A 22,384-nucleotide genomic window follows, 5' to 3' on the forward strand; every position below is an offset into this window, starting at 1 on the left:
TTTGTTCATTGTTTGAATTTTTTAATATCACATGCAAGTAGTAACTCCTCTAAAACACAAGTGTTCCCAGAGCCCCCGACCTTTGTGGCGGGGAGTGAGAGGTCACAGTGGGTTGGTGCAGGGGCTGCCATGCCAGGGGCGAGATGCCTGCGCAGCGCTGGGCAGCCGGGCAGAGCAGGCGGGTCCTGAGCTCGTGTCCTCCGCCCGCTGAGCAGTCGTGCTTGGACCAATCTGCCTCCTGTGGCAGCGGGAGGCCCTGCCTGCACCCGCCTGTGTTCTCTGCTCCAACCCAGCATGACTCTTGGCTGCCAGTTGGCCACATTGAACAGAGCTGGTTACGTTTCCAATAATCTTTCCAAGCCAGGCTCAGTTTCAACTGAAAGAAACATGTTCCCACTACAGGCTTGCGTTCCACGAGTCTGAAGGAGAGTTGGGTTTAGTAAAGCGTGGGAGGTGCCCCCCCACCCCCCACCCCCCCCTTGAAGCCACGCGCCCTGCCCTCCCTGCTGCCAGCTGGGACCTGCAGCAATTAGAGCCTCGGACTTTCTCTCTGAGTCCATCCTCATCTATTCTAACGGAAAATGCTAACATGGGATTCCTTGACAAGCCAGCTGTGAGCCGCTTCTTGCACATCCGGGTCAAGAAAATCCGGGTTGTAAAAGTTTGTCAATATAGGTAGTCTGGTTATACAACTCACAATTGATAAGGTTCTGTCCAAAAGCAATGTTTTGTGCGGCTCAGGGAAACAACAAAACTATGTGAGAACTACATTAAAACTGGGAACTTCTATCCATGAGAAGACACCATTGAAAGATGGAAACAAGACAAAGAATGGAAGAATATATTTTCCATGTATATAACCAACAAGAGTAGCATGCAGAATGTAAGCAACTCCTATGAACTGATAAGAACCAAAGAGTCAAAAAATAGGCAAACAAGCAATTCACCAGGAAAACCTAAATGGTCAATAATATATAGACAGACCCTCAGTTCAAGAAAAGGGAACTAAGCAGTGAAACATTGTTTGAGACCATTAAGATTAGCAAAACTTTAAAAGCCTGACAATACTTAATATGAGTTGTTAGGATTATAACAATGGAAACCTTTTTTTTAATCCTCACCTGAGGGTATGTTTTTATTGATTCTGATTTTTGAGAGAGAAGTGGGGGGAGAGGGGGAGACAGAGAGAGAGAAAAGAGAGAGAAGAGAGAGAAACATTGGTTGCCTCCCGTACAAGTTCCAACCAGGGATCAAACCCGCAACCTTTTTGGTGTATGGGACAACTATCCAACCGACTGAGCCACCCGGCCAGGGCACAATGGGAACTCTTATACACTGTTGGTAAAAGTATAAATTGGTATGCCTAGCTTGGAGAGTAATTTGGAATTGAAGACAGCAAAACCTATGTATTAAGATAAAAAAGAAAAACATTCCAAGTATTTAAACAAAAGAATTTAATCTAAGGAACTGGTTACCTGGGGATTGAAAGAGCTGAGAGGTCAAAAAGTAGACAGTGAGGTAATGAGGGACTAGCCACTTCAGAACCCACTGCCACCCCAGGTCACGGAGACAAAAAAGTGGGGCTACAGAAGACCAGGAGTGAGTTGGAGTCTGGGCAGAAGCTAGAACCAGGTGTGCAATGGGAGCTGGAGGTGCAGAAGTGACATCATCTAAGGGAGATGGAGATAAGCACTATGACTTCTTTCCTCCTTCTCCCGCCAGTGCCTCCCACTGGCTCAGTCCAGAAGCAAGCCAGGTGCACAGGAGTCTGGGAAATGCAACCTGTGTGGGTTGGGTCTCTGAGATACAGAGCAGAGTAAGGGAAGGTCAAGGAATGGATTTGCCAAAAAACAACCCAAGAAACCTCTTGCACAGGAGCAATGAAAATATGCAGAATAAAACTTAGAGCAGCATTGTTCATAAAAGCAAAGCATGAGAAATAGGTATCTATTAATAGAAGAGATGAATAAATTGCAGTAGAGTCAGGCAATGGAATCCTGTACAGCAGCGAAAGCAAACGAACTATAGCTACATTTATCAACACGAATGGATCTCACAAAGACAAACAACATAAATTTCAGAATCTTTAATATCCTTTATATAAAGCATGAAAGCAAGCACTATGATGATGATGAAAATTATAGATAGATATGATAGACATGTAAAATTATAAATTTTAAGAAGTATACAGAAATAAATCCTTTGGGGGAAGAAAGGAAAATGTGATCAGGGAGCGAGACATTGAGGGTTTAAAATATAATAATGACACTGGGTGATGGATACATGGGGTGGTGTATACTGCTATTTATAGTTTATATAAAAATATTTCATAATATATTAAATTTTAATTTTACAAAGGTGCATAGAGGATGAGTGATAGGGGCCTGGCTATCCTAAAAGGCAGGAGGAGACTCCATTGTCCTAGTACTGGAGACAGGCTTAATGCCATTTGGCAAGTGCAGACTGGTCCAAGAGACCCCTCCAGCTCTCTCTCCCTCTTGGCCCCAACACAGTCAGGCAAACAATCAATTCTTGGTCCCACGAGCTACAGACATGCAGGTGGGTCCCATTGCAGAGGCTTTCTCCTGTCATGTAGATATGGTGGGCAGGAGCAGGCTCCCAGTCACAATTTGCTTTAGTTTTTTTCAGGCCTCAAGTCGGCACCAGTTCCGTGTCTCACCATAGCATGAAATGTTTCAGAGTTCTTCAAGGAGTACCTTTGAACCACTTCCCCTTAGACTTGGGTTAGATTTGCACAGAACAGCACAGCTCTGCAAAGATCACCACCTCCAACATCTCTCCTCTCCACTCTGCCTTATTTTCTTTCTTTGCTAAAGGATCTATGCAGGGTCACATGGACATGTGACCGGGCAGTCGCACAGCCCAGCCTCCACGCCCCCTTTGAATGGCCTGCACTTGGTTTAATGTGCTGCTGTTGCTGTCTTGAATTTCTTATTTTTTTGAACAAGAGGCCGCGCATTTTTATTTTGCACTGGGCCTTGGAAATTGTGCAGCTTATCCTGGACCTGGGAGTTGTGGGACAGGTTCTTAGAGCCATTTCCTTATGAATCTGCATATCAGATATGAAATTCTGATCTTATTGGGCTTAGTCAACACAAGCAGGAAGAGTCCCATTCTAACATCCCATTACATTTATTTATTTGTTTATTATCTGTCTTTCCTACAAAGAACATAAAGTCCACCAAGGCAAGAACCATGAGTCTATTTCATTGAACACTGTGTCCTCACGTCCTAGCACATCTGACTCATAATCATGTTCAATAAATACTTGTTGCATGAACAAACATTTATAGAATCATTAAACCTGGGCTTGTCCCAGAATTATTTTCTAATAACTGTACATATGAAAATCATATACTGGATTTTATACGGAAGATATACAGAGGTGGGCAATGTAGGTTTACAGTTGTGAATATATGAAACAGTTTACTCTTGTATTGTTATGAACTGTTGTATTATTTGTATTACAACTATAAACTTACTTTTGCCTACCCCTATATGCTTGAAGAACTTACATAACTTAATACTGATTATTCCACAGAAATAAGTGTAGAGAGATGTTTCCTCTACAACTGTTGTGTATTTTTGCTAAAGCTTCTTTTTATTTTCTCAAGATTATCATTAATGTTTTATGGAGTATGCTCTCTAAAATGTGCCCTGGGCCCTAACTTGTTTGGCTCAGTGGATAGAGCGTCAGCCTGTGGACTCAAGGGTCCCAGGTTCAATTCCGGTCAAGGGCATGTACCTTGGTTGCGGGCACATACCCAGTAGGGAGTGTGCAGGAGGCAGCTGATCAATGTTTCTCTCTCATCAATGTTTCTAACTCTCTATCCCTCTCCCTTCCTCCCTGTAAAAAAAAAATCAATGAAATATATATATTTTTAAAAATAAATAAAATAAAATGTGCCCTGGGAGCTGTTTGCGTGGCCTTCTTTGTGACTTGAAAGCACATCCGAAGTTCACTCTAAAAGGCCCAATTCTCGGGCCCATGTTTCAGCACTAGCATTGTCACCCCCATTTAATGAGTGCTCAGAGGAGATAGCGTCAGAGTGTAAACACATTTCCAAGTACAAAAGGGAAAATGTTCAAATAAGCACAGTCATCCCCACAGGCACCTTCGGGAGTTCTAATTCTGGGAAAACACAGCCTGGCTCATATAACACCAACAAAGGGCTGCAGGTATTTCTGAGACCAGCCAAAGAGCTCCGAGTAATAGCGTAAACCAGTTCCACAGCTCACTGGCTTGCCAAGCTGAAAAGAATTTTCAAAAACTGGGATATTGACATTATTCCAAAATCTACACGAGACATTCCTCATACACTGTGTGTTACCAGACATTTGCGTAACTAAAATCACACAAATGCAACCACACTCTGTGTCACTAGGTTATCTGGGTCCTCATGTGTCCATAAACACACTACTTTGAACTGAACACAATAAACAGTGGATGGTGAATAAGCAGAGGCAAAACTTGTGCAGTCCCCGATGACCCAAAGTGGTTTGGGCAGCAGAATCAGACACAAGGAATACTTCTTCAAATCCATGATAGAGGAAGTGAAATATCTAAAACCTAATATTTAAACCCTAGACAAAACATTCCAGTGCAAATAGGGAAGTGCCTCATTTACTCCAATCCAAGTCAAAGGTAGCTGGGTAATTAGTTTTCTTTAAACAACATTCAGCTCTGCTGACATCTCCATTTCCCAAAGCAGCTGTTAGCCAAATATAGTGTTGTTTATTCTCGCCCTGGAAGGCTCTTTTTAAAAAGCGCTTCTTCTGGTAAAAATGTTGCATCACATCACTGGAGATAACAGGAAAAGTAGGAGTTGCTGTTTGTATTTAAATAAACATCTGCTCAAAAGTCCAATTTTCTGTTTGTGAATAATTCTTTTATTTTTTGCCATTAGACATGCTGAATTATTGTGTTTTGGGCCATGCTAGGAGATATTCCAAACACGGTATCACATTTTTCTCTTGGAAAAGGATAAGAGATGGAAGTTGAGTTCTTTCCCTTTTTCCTCTACTCTACATGTATTAGCTATTCCAGTACCAAAGATGTTATGAATATGTAATATTAATTATCACAGTGTTTATTATCTGATACATAATTAAATTTCAGATGGATAGGTCTTTGGACTTTTTTTAAATGTGGCCTTTAAAAAAAACACCCTGCAGCATCTAAGTTAAATCCCAGATTGCCCTCTGAAGGGAAGTAGAGAACGAAACTGCTATTGCTCTTGCAAAGAACACACTCAATGCCTGTCACTTATGTAGTTGCTTGCCTTGCATGTGCTGCTGGCACTGTGGACTATTTCACTGTTCATTCCTAAGATCTGAAAATCGATGCAACTTTCTCTGATCTGACTTCTGTTTTTCTCCTCACTAATTACTTGGGTTCTCTCCTGCCTGAATATTTTCTCCTTGAAACACATAATTTCTTTCTAGACTCCATTATTAATACCCAACTTCACTATCAGAGTTGATCTAAAGGAGTAGGAATCTCTTTAAACTGAATGTCAGAAAACCTAACTTCTATTTCTCACTCTATTGCAGCAATTCCAGGTTGCTCCTTGGAAAGATAAGCATTGAATTGTGATACCCAAGTTCCCATTCAATTCTAAGATTTTCTGATTTCACTAACTAGGAAGTAAGATGTATTGCTGAAAGTGGGTGGGTTACCCAGGGAATACCAAAATGTGGGGCGAGGAAGGTGAGATGTTTGCTCTTTGGGGTCATCCAAGCTGCTCTGACCTTGTTAGCACGGGTAGTTGAGTCCCCAACAGATAAATAACAATATGTTTGTCATCCAGTTCATGGGGCTTCAGATTGATGCTGGCTGGTCACTGTTTTGTGCTCATCTGGGAAATTGCAAACTTTTTACATTCAGAGCCATTTTCTATTAGTGCTTGTACAGGAGAAGTATTTCAAATTAGAAGCCACAAAGCACTTTTAAAACTATGTTCAAATTCTAGCAAGAAGATTTACTAGCAAGGTAGAGCAAATGCTCTGCTCCCCATTTGGGCCCCAGAAACATGAGCACACTTAATGAAGATCATACTTATATTTTCTTGCACATAAATACGTTTGTCATACCAGAACCATTGAGACAAATGGCTATGTTCCATTGGGAAATGTATCTTTTCTCTCTGTATTGTGAAGAATGTGTTATGGTATAATTATTCTTGTTTTACAGTTAAGAGCAGAGCATTTTTATGGTATAGGAAGCCTCTGCCTATTGAAATAGCATATGCTATTTAATTACTACCAAGCTCTTTACGAAGATAAAGATCTCCTAATACTCATTAGCAAATAAATTCTCCAAATACCTTCTGCTTTTGTTATGGCATTATTTCCTTAACAGAGAAGTATAACATGGTTTTGAAATCCTATCAAGGGGAAGAATAATTGCCTGTAGAAAAGTGTGTTCTACAGATTTCTACTCCTGCCTGGTAAAGAGAGACCCACATATAAACATTCCTCAAAAGTTTGCAGATTCTGTGAAAGGTCAATATGCATACAATACATTTACACAATCGATACTAGAAGTCCCGAGGAAAACAATGGTTCTGAGCAATAAAGAACTTTAAAGAAGGAAGATATTTAATTATGTAAGGACTTATAATTTCAAGGGTGAGAGTTCCTTTAAAACTATCCAATTGCAGCTGTATTAGTCAGGACTCTTCGGTTTAAAGGACAGAATCCCAATTCAAACTGATAATTTCATAGGTCAGTGGATGAGCACTGACCTTGTGAACCAGGAGGTAAGTTCAATTCCCATTGAGGGTACATGCCTGGTTCGGTGGCTCGATCTCCAGTAGGAGGCGTGCAGGAGGCAGTCAATCCATGATACCCTCATCAATGATGTTCCTATGTGTCCCTTTCTGAAATCAATTATATGTGTGTGTGTGTGTGTGTGTGTGTGTATGTTAGTTTGTTTTTAAAACCCCAGGCAGGTCCTTGCTCTGGCATTGACTAGGCTTGTGACCTTTGGCTAATTCTTAAGCTCTAGAATCTTGGTTAAATCATTTGTAAAATAAAAATGCCTCGTCCTAACTGGTTTGGCTCAGTGGATAGAGCGTCGGCCTGCGACTGTAAGGCCCCAGGTTCTATTCCAGTCACGGGCATGTACCTTGGTTGTGGGCACATCCCCAGTAGGTGGTGTGCAGGAGGCAGCTGATCGATGTTTCTCTCTCATCGATGTTTCTAACTCTCTGTCCCTCTCCCTTCCTCTCTAAAAAATCAATAAAGTATATATTTTTAAAAAATGCCCTCTTCCTTACAAGGTTGCTGTGAAAAAGAGAGGAAATGTATGTAAAATATAGTGGCTGCTTACTAGAGATGTTCAATTATTACTGCAGGTGAGGGACCACTACCTTTGGGCAACCTTAAAGGACTGGAACATGTCTAATGCTCATATTAGATCAAGGGCTGTGAGGATTGAAGAACAAAACATGATTCCTCAGAGGATCTGAATAGACATTTCTCCAAAGAGGACATATAAATGGCCAACCGACATATGAAAAGATGCTCAATGTCACTAATCAGAGAAATGCAAATTAAAGCCAAGATGAGATATCACCTCACACCTGTCAGAATGGCTATCATCAATAAATTAACAAAAAAGTGTTGGTGAGGACGTGGAGAAAAGGGAACCCTAAAGTGTACTGTTGGTGGGAATGCAGATTGGTGCAGCCATTATGAAAAACAGTATAGTTTCCTCAAAAAATTAAAAATGGAACTACCTTATGACCCAGTGATTATCTCCAAAGAAACCCAAAAAACACTAATTCAAAAGAATATATACACCCCTATGTTCATTGCAGCATTATTTATAATAGTCAAGGTATGAAGCAACCCAAGTGTCTATCAATAGACAAGTAGATAACAAGTTGTGGTACATGTATGAATTCACTTAAATGTGGCATCTAAAGAACAAAATAAACAAACACACAAAATAGAAACAGACTCATAGAAAACAGACTAATGGTTGTCAGAAGGGAGGGGGTAAGGGGCTGAGTAAAAAAGGTAAAGCAATTCAGAACTACAAATAGGTAGTCACAAAATAGTCCCATGGATGCAAAGTATAACACAACATAGGAAATATAGTCAATAATATTGTAATAACTATGTATAATGCAGTTGGGTACTTAAAATATTGGGGTGATCACTTTGTAAAGTATGATTGTCTAACCACTCACTATACTGTACACCTGACACTAACACAAAATGATATTGAATGTAAACTGTAACTGAAAAATAAAATTAAAAACAAACAAAATCATGACCCCTGCCCTCACTGGACTTATAATTTAGTAAGAGAGAAAATAAGAGAAGGGCTTTAAGAGGTAATGAGAAAGAAGTGATGAGAGCTCAAAGAAGAAAATTACTGTGTGCCAGGAACTTTACCTATACTCTTCAACTAGTGCTGCAACTTAAAAGTTTTAAGCACCAATTACTGTGGCAGAAAAACAGTTCTAACTGCCCAATTTTTGTAATGTATTGAAAAAAGGACATTTATTTAGGCCATCGTGATAAATTATGTCCTATATATGCAGAATGTCTGGCAATCCTATCTTCATCCCTCACAACAACCCTATTTATAGAAATAAACCCCAATTGAGGAAATGGACTCAAAGCCACCAAGTGACTTATTCAAGGCTACAGACAGAAATGGCAGAACTGGAGCCAAGCTCTTAATCTCTCCAGTTCTAAACCTGGAATTTTTATATTCCACCATTCATTTTTCTAAACACTGCCATGTAATATTTAAGTTCAAGTTCCAGTTCCACCTCTAAACATATGCTTGACTTTAGGTCAATTTCTCCTTCTGCTCAATTCTCTAGCCTTTTGAAAACTCCTCATGTAGTGATTCTCAGTGTGGCCCCTGCACCAACAGCATCATCACCTGGGAGCTTAAGAAAGGACATTCATGGCCACACAGGACCTACTGAATCAGACTCTGGAAATGGACCAGAAATCTGTTTTAACGTTTGAAAACCACAGACCTTCAGCATTCTAAAGGAATGCTATCATTATACCTTCTCTCTTTAACAGCCAAGTCTGATTCTCAATACATTCCTTCTGAAGCTTTGATGGTCTTAGAAAGTTAACATTTATACTATGACAGGTGTAAATGTCTACTCTCCCTTCCAAATACTTCATTGAACTTGACCCCTTCTCCAAAAGGACTAAGGTTACAATCGTTGTCAATACCATTACTGCCCCACCTTTGCCTTTTCCTAAATGCTATTTTTAAGTCAGTAATTCTCTTGCAGGACCTTTCGTGCTTTAACTTTCCCTTCCTTCACTTTTCCTTTAATCATTCAATAATCTACCCATCTTGTCAGAAACCTATTTCAACAATACCCATTACTCTTCTCACTCCACATTCCACAAACATCACTGTCTTTGCTCCATCCTTGATGCAAAATGTGTCTATGGCCCCATGGAACCTCACTGACTCCTTTGAATATGGTAACAATTTCAACAGAGAGATTTAAGTTGACCTTTTATGAACTAGTTTGCTAAAGGAATGGATGTAAAAGTTTGTTCTAACAGAGCTCTCAAGTCTCCTCAAAGTTCTCTGCATCATTACTGCATCTATATTCAAAGTTAAAATAGATTTAAAAATCCTCAAGAAACTAGGAAGAATCTGAAGATAAATTCTCAGTGTATGCTCACGCACATTAAGTCTTAGATTGGTGATGAAATATACAGCCCTCTCTCCTCACTACAGTAGACTGAAACAGAAATAGAACAAGTGAAAGATATTGCATGAAGTTTTAAGAACTAAAACTGTATGTAGGTCTAAGTGTTAAACTTACTACCAAATGTGATAACTGGGCTACCTCAGAATCAGCTTGGGGAACTTTTGAAATTTCCTGGAATACATTTCCTAATTTTCAATTTCATAATTGTTCAGATAGAAGCAGTGTTAGTGCATAACCGATTTAAAACCTACTGGTGCAGAGACAAGCTCCATTTTAACATTAATCAGAAGCACCATAGCACAAGCCAATTTAAAAGTATGCATGAGGATCCAGTTCAGTAGCTTTTCACCCTCACCGAAGCTGCCATAAACACTTTACACAGGATTACACAGATAGTGCAGGAAAAGTAGGTCCCTCATTATAGCAATTGATGAGTGTTCTATCATCTCATTGCCCTGATCCACCTAGTAGGTTCTAAATTGAATTACTGACTTTTCAAATTAAACTCCATGAAGCAAGTGAGGTTCTGTGCTGCTTCTACTAAATCCACAAGGCCCCAAGCATGGGTGACAACCATGTATCTATATATTACTGGATCAGCCAAGACTTAATTATGTCAGATATGCTGATAGTGTGTCCTTTCATTTACCAAATTCCCACCATAAATTCTTAATAACTCTCCACAATATGACCCCAAATGACTTCCATCTCCAAGGCTCTGCACTCTTACTGCAGGTTAGATTCCACCAAACCTCTTGTCTTGTAAGTCCCATTGCCAAAGAAAGTGACCCATACACTTTCTCATACAAAGTGGAAAAATTCCGAGGCACTGTAGATTATAGATCACCCATTACATATCCCATCAATTGGGTGACAGGATCGATAACAGAGGAATGCCTGTTCTAGCCATGAGTAAGCAGGAGGAAAAATAGAGAATACATGGTCAAAGGATAGATGTCCACTAAAATTGATAAAACTATTTTCATAGACATTTCTCTCGGCTATAACAATTTAAATTCGGCTGCTCATAAGTAAGAATCATAATGAGCAGCATTATTAAACAATTTAAGTCCCCAATTTAGTGATTTTAGCTAAATACGTGAACCTTTTAAGGCTACTAATAAAAACTTTATTTGCAAATGTTGACATAATGTTTAAGTCAATATTGAAAGCAACGATAAGCAACTCCTTCGCAGTTATTACCTCTGACCAAGGCATCATAAGAATTCACTTGGACAAATATCTTTCATAACCTACCTAAAAACAGGATAGTTCATAAATTCTCTAAACTGTTCTTTTCTGCTCTGGTCAGTCCTTGATCTTTAGCTGCAAAACCTAGTAAACTTTGGCATACTCTAATGCTAGTATTTTAAGTTACCGAAAACCTCTATAAATTTAGCATTATTTCTCAAATCTGGGCAGTTTTCTCATTCTGAATGCTTAAACATTTAGATCACAAATTGAAATACCAGTAGAAAAACATTAATCTTTAAGCAGGTTGTACAGTTAACACATGACAAGAAACTAACAAGAAAATTTAAACATCTAGAACATACAAATACTTGAAAGTATTATGAAGTCTGAACTTAATTGGTACACTTTGCTAAATTATAGCAATTCAATTAAAGGAAAACCGGACTGCTGTAAGGTTTAATGATTTAAGCTATCTCAAATTTTTCCCAATTCCTGACACCAATATTAGATTTATACACAAGTTTTATTATAGTAAGAAATAGCTGTTACAGTGAGATCTGCAAACATATACAGAATTATATTTAAATTCATATAGAATAATATTTACATTTTTAAGTTACAACTTTGAAGTTAGAAGATGAAGTATAGCTTAAGTTTTACAACAAAGAAGACAAAAATACACAAGACAAAAATAGAGTTGACAGTAAAAATATAACTATCGGTTCTTGATACAACATGTGGAAACTCTTGTCAGAAAACTACATCTTCTTAATCTGATTGTCCAAATCACTAAAATATGGATGAATCAGTGCCATTTTGCCAGAAATTCGTTTGGCAGGATCATATACTAACATTTTCTGGAGGGGAAAGATAAAAAGAAAAAAGGTTTTTATTTTAAAAATGAACCATTAAAAAACAAACTCCATAAAGCCTAAACTCCCTACTAATAAGCCTAAGCCATAAGCTAATTTTAATGAAAATCTACAGATGAACATTTCCATTAGTTTAATACTAAATCACATAAGTATCTCATCCACTATACTTCACCCTCTAGCTCTAGAATAACCTATTTCTTAAATTATAGGTATCTTGATAACCTTTTTGCTATAAATTATAGTTTAAGACACTCGCATTCAGAAACAGCTTGAAAACCAAAACATACATTTAACAAAGATATCTAGTTAATTATATTTACTTTGAGAAATTGCCGTCTGAGTTATTTACAACATTCCTGAAATGACGGCAACTATAGTGGTTTCTAATGTAGCTTCCAACAAGTTCCAAGTAAAAACAAAACCCAAGGGCAATGTGTTACAAATATAGTTAAAATGAGTCTTTAAATGAATCCGTAAATCTCGTATTAATTTATACATCACCAGAAAAAGATGAATAAAGTTAAATATTGACCTTAAATTTTATCTTCTGATTTTTGACTTACAGCAATGGTTCTCACCTGGGTGAGACTGCCCTTCAGGGGATACTTGGCAATGTCTGGAGGCATTGTGGATTGTAACCACTGGGTAGAAATATGTCCATGCACAAGACAGCCTCCAGCAATAAAGAATGACCAGTGGCTAAGGCCCTCTGACTTACAGTATTTAATTTTTGTTTTCTTCATTGAAGTGAAATTCTTTATATTAAAAAAATTACAGATGTTAAAAACATAGACTGGGCCCAGAATATGGGAGGTCTTTTACCTCAAATCAGCACTATTGATAACACAAAATGTTGAATAGCAGGTACAAGACTCTGGACTTCACTGCAAACAATTGGGAAATCTGAGCTGAATTTGGTGGCACAATGATTTATAAAGTGTGAAAGGTGCCCAGAAACGAACTAGAAGATGTATATGATGACATAGCAATAGATTACTTTGTTTAGTAAACTGCCAAAACATTATTTTTTTTCTGGAATCAGGTTCGCAGAGATTTATTATTACTTCCTCCTAAAAGCTCAATATTTAAATACGGTTCTAAAACTAACTTCCTGAAACAAGCCTAGGACATTTTATTTTTTTGTCCCAATACTGTTTTTGTTTTGTTTTTTCCTAAGAAAACCACTATTGGGAATGGCAATGTAACAGAAGGGAAACATTTTCAAGAACTACTTCAGTCCTTCTAATGTTTCTAATGTGGAAAGAAGGCACAAAGTAAGAAATGGGAGTTCATGCAGTATAGAAGGTTTTAATAACTAAAAAATGAAGCAACAAAGGAAACACCTTTGACTTGGATAAACTTAAAAGTAGTATGTAATGAGACAAAAAGCTGGAAAGGGAGGCTACTACAAATCAGCAACTTAAATTAAAGGTGTTATTAACCCTGACCTTTCCTTCCCTTGATCTGAAGCTGTCTATCAGATCAAGAAAACCAAAAATAATGAAAACAACTAATTCACTTAATTCTCAAAGTAAATATCATACTAATTCTCCTCTCAAAATTACTAGGATTTCTTGGTATCTGAAATGAGCTAGTAACATAACAGACATAATAGCTATTTGCCTAAGTATCATCAATGACAGTATAAAGGGCACTGCCTACCGAGAGAAGATCCAAGCCATCTTCATCCAAGTTTTTGACATGGGATGATAGGCTTCCTGGTTTCCACTTGGGAAATGTATTCTTATAGTCCTGTAAAGACTCCACCTCTGGCCACACTTCATTGTTGGGGGTACCCAAAGCTCTAAAAGCCATAGTAAAACAAAATATTATTAAAGCATAAATATAATCTTATTTATATTATGTTGCCTTTAAAGTTCTTAACAGCTTAAATAAATAAATAAAAAGTACCTGAAAATTCTGAAGAGTTGATCAATTTCTGAATCCCCATGGAAGAGTGGTTTCTTAGTTGCTAATTCTGCAAATATGGTGCCTATACTCCAAATGTCAACTGGAGTGGAATAGCGAGCTGACCCCAGCAACACTTCTGGAGATCTATACCAAAGTGTGACCACCTATTACAAAGCAAATTTTCACACTGAGTAAATGTGGTGCATTAACTTACCTCAATGTACACATTTATATTTCATTAGAACTGTCCTTTACAAGGCTGTATGATTACCTCTGATTATATTGTTTGCTTGTACTGCTTACACGCTAAAAACATGAAAAAGTTACATAATAGTTTATTAGTGGTCTAGAGCAGATTATTTTAGTATATATAATTTACCACAATGGTAACAATATCACCTTTAACTTAAAAGTCAATGAGGTCAATGGCATCAGCCATGGGAAAATTATATAATAGGGTAAAAATAAGCCAATACATCCAATGAGATGAGCACTGCTTTAAGTTTTCATGTGGGGACAGTCTTTGGGCTGAAGGGTAGACAACTCCACAGAAGACACTGTTTACCAATACAGACAACATGTGACACATAAAAACGTTTCAGTCAGACAGGTGGTATATACAACGGTGGTCCCATAAGATTATAATGGAGCTAAAAAAATTCCTAGAAGTCATAGCCATCCTAATGTCATAGTGCAACACTATGCTTAAAAAAATCATCTAGTGTAGTCTACTAAGTGTACAGTGTTTATAAAGTCTACAGTAACATCCAAGGACTTCACATTTCACTTGCCACTCACTCACTGCCTCACCCAGAACAACTTTCAAACCTGCTAGCTTCCTAAGTGCCTTATACAGGCGAACCATTTTTTTAAGTTTTACAGTGTATGTTGCTGTAGCTTCTATGTTTAGACACATATCATTGTGTTACAACTGACTACAGTATTCAGTACAGTAACATATTGTACAGATTTGTAGTCTAGCAGAAATACCCTATAGCCTAAATATATAGTAGATTATACAATCTAGGTTTGTGTAAGTGCACTGTATGTTTGAGGTGACAAAATGGCTTGCAGATATACTTCTCAGAACACATCCCAGACATTAAGCAACACATGACTATAATCCTATATTGCAAAATCCAACATTCCCTTTCCCTTCAGAAATAACAAATGAAATGCCAAGTCATCAATATAACACTGATGAAATATGATTATATTTATACTCCTAAATGTATCTGAAACAGTACCCCTTAAGTAACAAAACCTATTTTTTAACCAATTTGCTTGTGTATCAGAGAGAAGCCAATCAGGAGACAGACAGAAACCACATGGTGATTGAATGGGGAAAATTAGTACAAAGGATTATTAACTGTAATGGGATTGAGATAATGAGAGACTGACTAGAATAATGAAAACTCTAAGGGAAACAAGTTCCTCCTGCAATGCTTTTCCAGCACCCCCTAGTGACAAAGCATAACATCTCACCAGCCAGCAAAGGAAAAATATTCAGCGGTTCCAGTTCCATTTTTACATAGCATGCAATGAATGGTGAATGCAGAGCTGAGGCAATAAAACTAATACGGTCGAGTGGAAATCTTTTTTGAGCATTTCTTTCTTGACTTAAAAAACAAATATGGAAGACAATCCAGCAATCACATATTCAAAAGCACCAAAAACACGTGATTCTCCATACCTCATGTGTATATACTCTAATAGGTATTCCAAAAGCTCTGGCAAGGCCAAAATCAGCCAGTTTAATTGTTCCTTTGTCATCAATCAATAGATTTTGAGGTTTTAAGTCTCTGTGTAGAACTCTTCTAGAGTGACAAAACACAATCCCTTGTAGGATTTGGTACAAATAACTCTGGAAGAAGAAAATATGTTAGAAGCTTAACTGCATAGCACGTAATGATTTTCTAAATAACCTTGGTGAGTTTGTTCAAAGAAAGAAGAAATTATAATACAGGGAAATAATTTAACTACCAAAAAGCTTTTAGGACTTCTGAAATGAACAAGAAGCATTTGAAAGGTTGAAAAGCCTATTTATATGCAACATATCATACTTGTAAACTAAGACAAAGATATTCATCTTATGCACACATCTATATCCATATGAATTCTTTTTGTCTTCTTTTACTTATTTTTTGGTCCCTCATGCTTTAAGTCACAAGTTAGTTTTCTGTAGAGAAAGTTTCTTACTATACACTGATAACAATTCTATTTCTATCTTCAATAAATTTGGTCTTTTTCACTTCTATCTTTTACATATTTACATATTTATTTCCTCTTTGGAGACATTGGTCAGATCCCCCCAAAAATGACAATGAGAATATTATAATTATGTTTAAATAGACACAATGATCAGAAAAAACTGTTTAGTAGTTCAGAGTTGTTTTATAAGACAACTGGAAGAATGCTTTGCTCAAGCTGGTATAGGATAAAACACTTTCATTTTATACATTTCATCACTTTTAAACAATTGTGTATACATGTATAGTTTAATAGTATGTAATGTCTATAATATTTAATCAAAACATATTCAAAATCAGAAAAAAATAAAACCACCTACCAACACCACTTGCCCCAGGCGTTTGTTACTTTGTTGTACACATTTACAAATAAAGACCAGAATACCCTAGGGCAGTGGTCGGCAGAATCATCTAGTAAAAATAGTTCCTACTAACAATATAATCTCTGGACTGTGGGAAGAAAATAAAGTACTCTTTTCTTCCTCACTCTACTTTCTAACACTTTTCCCAAGCATACTCCCACAAAACACAGGTGAAATACAGAGTAGACCCTTTATATTCACAGTGAATGAATAGTAATAAAATTAGACAAGTGTCTTACCTTAACAAGTGCAGCATCCATGAACTGACCAGGAGGGATAGAATCCAAGTATTTTTTTAGATCCATGGAAAGGTATTCAAAGATGAGATATAACCTGGAATCTTGCATGAGCACATCTTGAAGACTAAAAAAAATAAAACAATTATATGAAAAAAATAATAAACATTTTTGACCGCTCTAAAATGACATTTTGACCATTCCAAAATGACATTTCTAAGCTGACTTGTTCAGAGCTTGAATTTTCCATTAAGGTAAATTATGGAAATAAATTTAAAGTAGTATCTGAACTTAATTGTTGCTCACTATATCCAGTCTACCTAAATTCAGTTAAATACTAACTTGGACCTTTAGAAAGACAACCCACCCCAAAACACCAGCCCACATATTTAAAAAGGAAGAAACTTTTCTTTTTCATCTAACCTAGCTTCCTGTCTTAGGATCTGATTAAGGGATCTTTAAGGACCAGAGCTTTGAATGAGAGTTGACAAAGCACAGTAAAAAGGTCTTCCTTTTCTCTCACATCCAGTTTACCTTGATCTTTCAGCCCCAATTACTAATCTCTATGACCAAGCTCTTTTAACTTTGTTCCTGCTTTAACAGCCTATTTTTCCTATGTCCAGCATTCTCAATTAACAAAAATAATAGAGTTCTATTCCACTCAGCAAGGTTACACAAAAATTAAGCAAATGTAAATATTTCCACATTGAAATGCACATTTTAAATAGTATGCGGAAAATGGTTTAAATCCAGATATTATACCATACCTGACTATATTTGGATGACGAAGTTCTTTTAATAGAGAAATTTCCCGAATTGCCGTACTAGGAACCCCTTCCTCTTCACTTTCTAGTCTGATTTTCTTCATGGCTACTATTTGACCTGTAGTTTTGTGTCTACCCTTATACACAACTCCATAGGTACCTGAAATAGACAAAGTAAATGTCTGCTATGGGATACCCTCCATGAACTAAGCAAGATTTTAAAAATGATTGAGTCCCATAAGGTGTCACATGATGGAAATGTCTGCTGTGTCCAGATAGGAAGTATCTTACTCATAATTATACCCTTAGCACTTACAAAAAGAAATTGAGGATAGCTGCAACCTACTGCATCTACAGTTGAGAAATACAATTCATGTAGTCATCACAAGTTCCCATACATTTAAATTACCAGTAATTTTCCAGCACATATTAGAGAAGAAAATGTATACTTTGCAAACTGAAATTTATCTCTTGTCTTATATCCTACCCCCGATAACATAGGCATAAAATACAATGTAAAGATTTGGGCTCAAGAAATATTTCTAACAGGGGTCACTGTGACACTTTCAGAAAACTCTGTAAAAGGTTCTCTATGAATTTCAAATAGTTAATAACCCTCATACAGAAAAGAATGTTCCTCAAACAGAACCTACATAAATTGGATCAGGTAGTAAATTATTTTGTATAAGCTATATCATTTGTCCTTGAAGAGTTTAGAATGTCATACCAACACTCATTTTCGGGTGGCTCAAGTGGTTAGAGCGTGGGCCCTCAGACAGAAGAGTCGAGTTCATTTATTGGTCAAGAGCAAGTACTTGGGTTGCAGGTTTGATCCCTGGCCTCTAGGTGCACACAGGGGGCAACTAAGCAATGTCACACTGATGTCTTGATGTCTCTCTCTCCTCTCCCTCCCTTCCACTCTCTCTAAAAAAGATCAATGGAAAAATAACCTTGGGCCAAGCCAGTGTGGCTCAGAGGTTGAGAGTTGACCTATGAACCAGGAGGTGTCAGTTCAATTCCCAGTCAGGGCACATGCCAGGGTTGCAGGCTTAATCCCCAGTAGGGGGCATGCAGAAAGCAACTGATCAATGATTCTCATCATTGATGTTTCTCTCTCCCTCTCCCTTCCCCTCTGAAATCAATAAAAATACATTTTAAAAAATATCCTTGGGTGAGGATTAACAAAATAAAACAAACCAATCTTAAGATATTCTGTTGGGGGAGAGGGGAAGAGACAAAGGGGCATTTTTATCCCCATTGATACCATATAGATAAAAACTTTCTTTAAAAACCTCTAATGAAATTACTATAGATAAGGAATGAATGATTGTATATTACTAGAGGCCTGGTGCATGAATTCACGCATGGGTGGAGTTCCTCGGCCTGGCCAGTGATCAGGCCTATTGGAGGGAGGCCGGCAACGGGGAGGGACCACGGGAGGTTGGTCGGCTGGTCCTCCCATAGGGGCTGATCTGAGGGGCCGGGTGGGCCAGAGGGGGTAGGGGCCGCAAGAAGTTGGCCAGGGCGCCCCATCGGGGTTAAATGGGGAGCTGGGTGGGCAGGGTCATGGGAGGTTGGCTGGCCAGGGGGGAGGGGCAGTGGGAGGTTGGCTATGGGAGTGCACTGACCACCAGAGGGCAGCTCCTGCGATGAGTGTCTGCCCCCTGGGGGTCAGTGTGCACCATAGCGCCTGGTTGACTGGTCATTCTGGTTGTTCAGTTGTAAGGGTTGCTTAGGCTTTTATATTCGTAGACTGGTTTTAAAGCAGCTTAAATATGCACACATGACAAATCATTTCAACCTAAGGTAACTAAATAAAAAGTTTATTTAAATTAGGTTAATAGTGAATTACCTAAACCAGTTCAGACAATTTAGGTAAAAATATTTATCACCTTAAAAATAATTTTAGTCCTAGCCGGCTTGGCTCAGTGGATAGAGCATCAGCCTGCGGACTGAAGGGTTCCATGTTCGATTCCGGCCAAGGGCACATGTTTGGGTTGCAGGCTCGATCCCCAGCAGGAGGGTGTGCAGGAGGCAGCCAATCAATGATTCTCTCTCAACACTGATGTTGCTATCTCTCTCCTCCCTTCCTCTCTGAAATCAATCAAGAAATATATTTAAAATAAATAATTTATTTTAGGAGACTAAAAGTATATTATGAAACTTAACATAATTCTACTGACCTAACTTCTCCCCCCAACATATATATAAGACGTCAATAATCAATACTTACCAAAATAGAAATACTGTTTTAATTAGAATATTGTTTAGTAGTAGATATAAGATTATTGGGCAGGGAGGTTGTCAGGGAATCATCATAATAATTTCAATTCTCTTGAAATGTGAACATTTTTGTTATTTTTGTGTTTAAGTTATTATATAAAGAACATATCTATAATAATAAAAGTGTAATATGCTAATTAGACCAGACAGCCGAACCACCTTCCGGAAATCCTTTCTGTGGAAGCCGGGGCTGCGAGAGCTGAGCCCCTTGAACAAATTTTGTGCATCGGGCCTCTAGTATATATATACTGATGCACATTAGTAGTGAAAGATACTTTAAAGGTTGGATTTTAATAAATATTTACACGTTTTTATGTCACAGAAGTTATAGCATCATTGGGTCATTTAAAACTTTTACATGAAAAAGCACTCACCTTCTCCAATTTTCTCTATTTTGGTATAGTCATCCATAGTCAATCAATAGTTATGGCAGATGCTAAAATGAGAGGAAAAAATTATTTGATTATATGCCACTAATTCAAATGGTGGTTTTAAGTTATTAATGAGATACTATATTAAAGCATTTTCCACAGAGCCTGATGCAATATTAATTTTCCACAAATATTAGTTATTATATTAAAGCAATATTTGTAAGGGAAATGACTCATGCAATAAAACATTCCCACAATTTCTTAGCTCCTTCAACGCTGGAAATATTTGTATATCTTACACCAGTGACTTAGCTTCTAATCAAATAAACCTTCAAATTCACACATCAATTTATCTATCCTTCCCAAACAAAAACCAGAAATATGTTTCTTTATGGAACACTTCTAAGGAGCACCATTGTGTACCATTATACTCAGGTATTTCAACAAATAATGTTATTTGACTGAATTTTTTATTGCTTTATGATTTTATGAAGATAACTGTAAGACATGAGTAGGGAGCTAAAATGTGCTCACACTGCTCATGCATTAGAAAAAATTGTTAGAAGCTTAAGTGTTTAAATTGCTCAAGTGAGTTTTCATCTTTCTCCTGTTTTTAGCAGTCACATACACAAACATGATTAAGACACTTTCAAGGCAATTTTGAAAGAGTAGGAAATATCACTTAGCACCCTACAGGAAAAGGTGTGATTCTACAGATAATTATGAATCTTAAGAACAAAGTACAAAACCAAACCTATACTTGAATCACAAAGAATGGTTAAAAAAGAAAAAAAAAAAGTTGAAATGCTGCTTGACAACCACTCAAGGCTGCCTCAGCAAATTTGCCAATGAAACTTGAGAAAATTAAGGTAATTATGCTTTGGGCTTCTAACACACCCATCACTGATAAGATCCTAGGTAAGTCACTGAGTAACTGCCCCTCAAGTTCTATTTCTCACATTCATCTTCAAAATCATTCCGGAAATAAGTAGAGAGAAGTCATCTTTTTAAGTCAGTTTTTTTTTTTTTTAAATCAACAAACTTGGACTACCCTGGCCATCAGTGCCCATCTTAAAAATGCTTAATTTCACGAAATGGCAATGGGCGACTACGATAGTTCGCTTTCCTTCCATATCCAGATGTCATGTCCAATGCACAATACATCTGTTGAGCTCGCTTCGAACAAACTGCTAAAAAAACGAACTCAGTTTCAAAGCTGCAGACCATGCCTCCATTTTCCTGTGGTCACATTTCAAAATATAAAGGGTGAGCAAGCGCGGGCCTTGGGAGCGCCTCCTAGAGCTCGGGACTGGGAGCTGCAGCACGTAAACCACCCCCGGGTCTTTCAAAGAAGGTCGTGCAACATTAGTACTAAATAAAGGATCCCAGGCTATTAAAACCCACATATGCATCTATCTCTCGGCATTTCTTAGTTGATCACCTTTTGCTAATTCCATAGTTGATAACATTACCACCAAGCATCAAATAAAAACGAAAAAAAAACCCCACAAGTTCCCTCTGGCTCGGTGCCTTGGTTAAATGTTCTTGGGGGGGGCGCGTGGGGGAGGCAAGGCCATATGGACACAGAGGCAGGTCAGAGGAGACCCACAGTGAGTTCCTCGGGGCGGCTTTCCGGGGGGCCTGGAAGGAAGGACTGGCGTGGGGGGGCCTGGCCCAAGTGCGGCCTGGCTTTCCTCACCCCCGGAGCAGAGCGCCAAGGACCCAGCACCGACCTGGCACTGCCCGGGGCGAACGCGGTCGAGACAAAACAAAGCACGGGCTCGGCTTCAACCGGTGACCCAAAGCCTCGGTAACCAGGTGAGCGGCCTCCTCCTGACAACAGCCGCCCGCGACCCCAGAGGGCCGCCGCTCGGATGCCCGGGGCAGCCCGGCCCTCCCCGGAGTAGCCCGCCCGCCCGCCCGCTCCGCGCTCCCCCAGGGGAAGGCCACGGCCCAGCGCCCCCGCCGGGCCCCACGCAGACCCCAGAGGCCCCGCCAGCCTCCGAAGGACCCCCCGATTCCTCACAGCTCCCCCGCCGAGCGCCCTGAGTCGGCCCCTGTGGAGCCCACAGGCATGACCCCGACCCCAGCCACTCTACCCGGCTAGCGACCCCGCGGCGAAAGCGGCGGCGGCGACCACGTCGGCGTCGCTTGGTCCTCAACTTCCCAGATCCAGCTCTGAAGCTAAGTGCGAGCAGTTTCAAACTCACCGCGCTAAAGGGCCCCGCGTCCACCAATCAGGCGACCCGTAGACTTTCAAAGGAGCCAATCAGAGCCCAGTCGCGCTGGGGCTGGGCTTCCCCCGTGGCTAGAGCGCGAAAGGAAAGGAAAACGGCGGCTGCAGAAAAAGCAGGCGGGCGGGCGCCAACTGAGCCTGCGCGCAAGCTCTAGGTCTTTCTTCCCGTGGG

The 22,384-nt window shown here is 38.9% G+C and overlaps 1 protein-coding gene across 1 annotated transcript; it reads right to left on the reverse strand.

Moving 5' to 3' along the window:
* Positions 1-7,180: 7,180 nt before the first annotated feature.
* On the reverse strand, positions 7,181-22,182 carry CDK1 (cyclin dependent kinase 1). Its single transcript, XM_079793324.1, has 8 exons — positions 22,076-22,182; positions 19,980-20,041; positions 17,326-17,482; positions 16,562-16,685; positions 15,405-15,575; positions 13,712-13,875; positions 13,463-13,604; positions 7,181-11,782 (listed from the first exon to the last, which is right to left on the reverse strand). Exons 2-8 carry the CDS (start codon positions 20,014-20,016, stop codon positions 11,684-11,686), a joined length of 894 nt encoding a protein of 297 aa, XP_079649450.1. The 5' UTR covers positions 20,017-20,041; positions 22,076-22,182; the 3' UTR covers positions 7,181-11,683.
* Positions 22,183-22,384: the final 202 nt, after the last annotated feature.

This window comes from Cnephaeus nilssonii (genome assembly GCF_951640355.1).
Source record: "Cnephaeus nilssonii genome assembly, chromosome: 16".
In the NCBI taxonomy this organism is placed as follows: Eukaryota; Metazoa; Chordata; class Mammalia; order Chiroptera; family Vespertilionidae; genus Cnephaeus; species Cnephaeus nilssonii.

Bases quoted from the DNA above. Each gene is read 5' to 3' on its own strand.
- CDK1 (XM_079793324.1), bottom strand. From the start codon at position 20,016: ATGGATGACTATACCAAAATAGAGAAAATTGGAGAAG. The intron at 17,483-19,979 runs GTGAGTGCTTTT...TGTCTATTTCAG, and splicing joins AATAGAGAAAATTGGAGAAG to GTACCTATGGAGTTGTGTAT. The intron at 13,876-15,404 runs GTATGGAGAATC...GCTTTGTAATAG, and splicing joins TTAGAGTATATACACATGAG to GTGGTCACACTTTGGTATAG.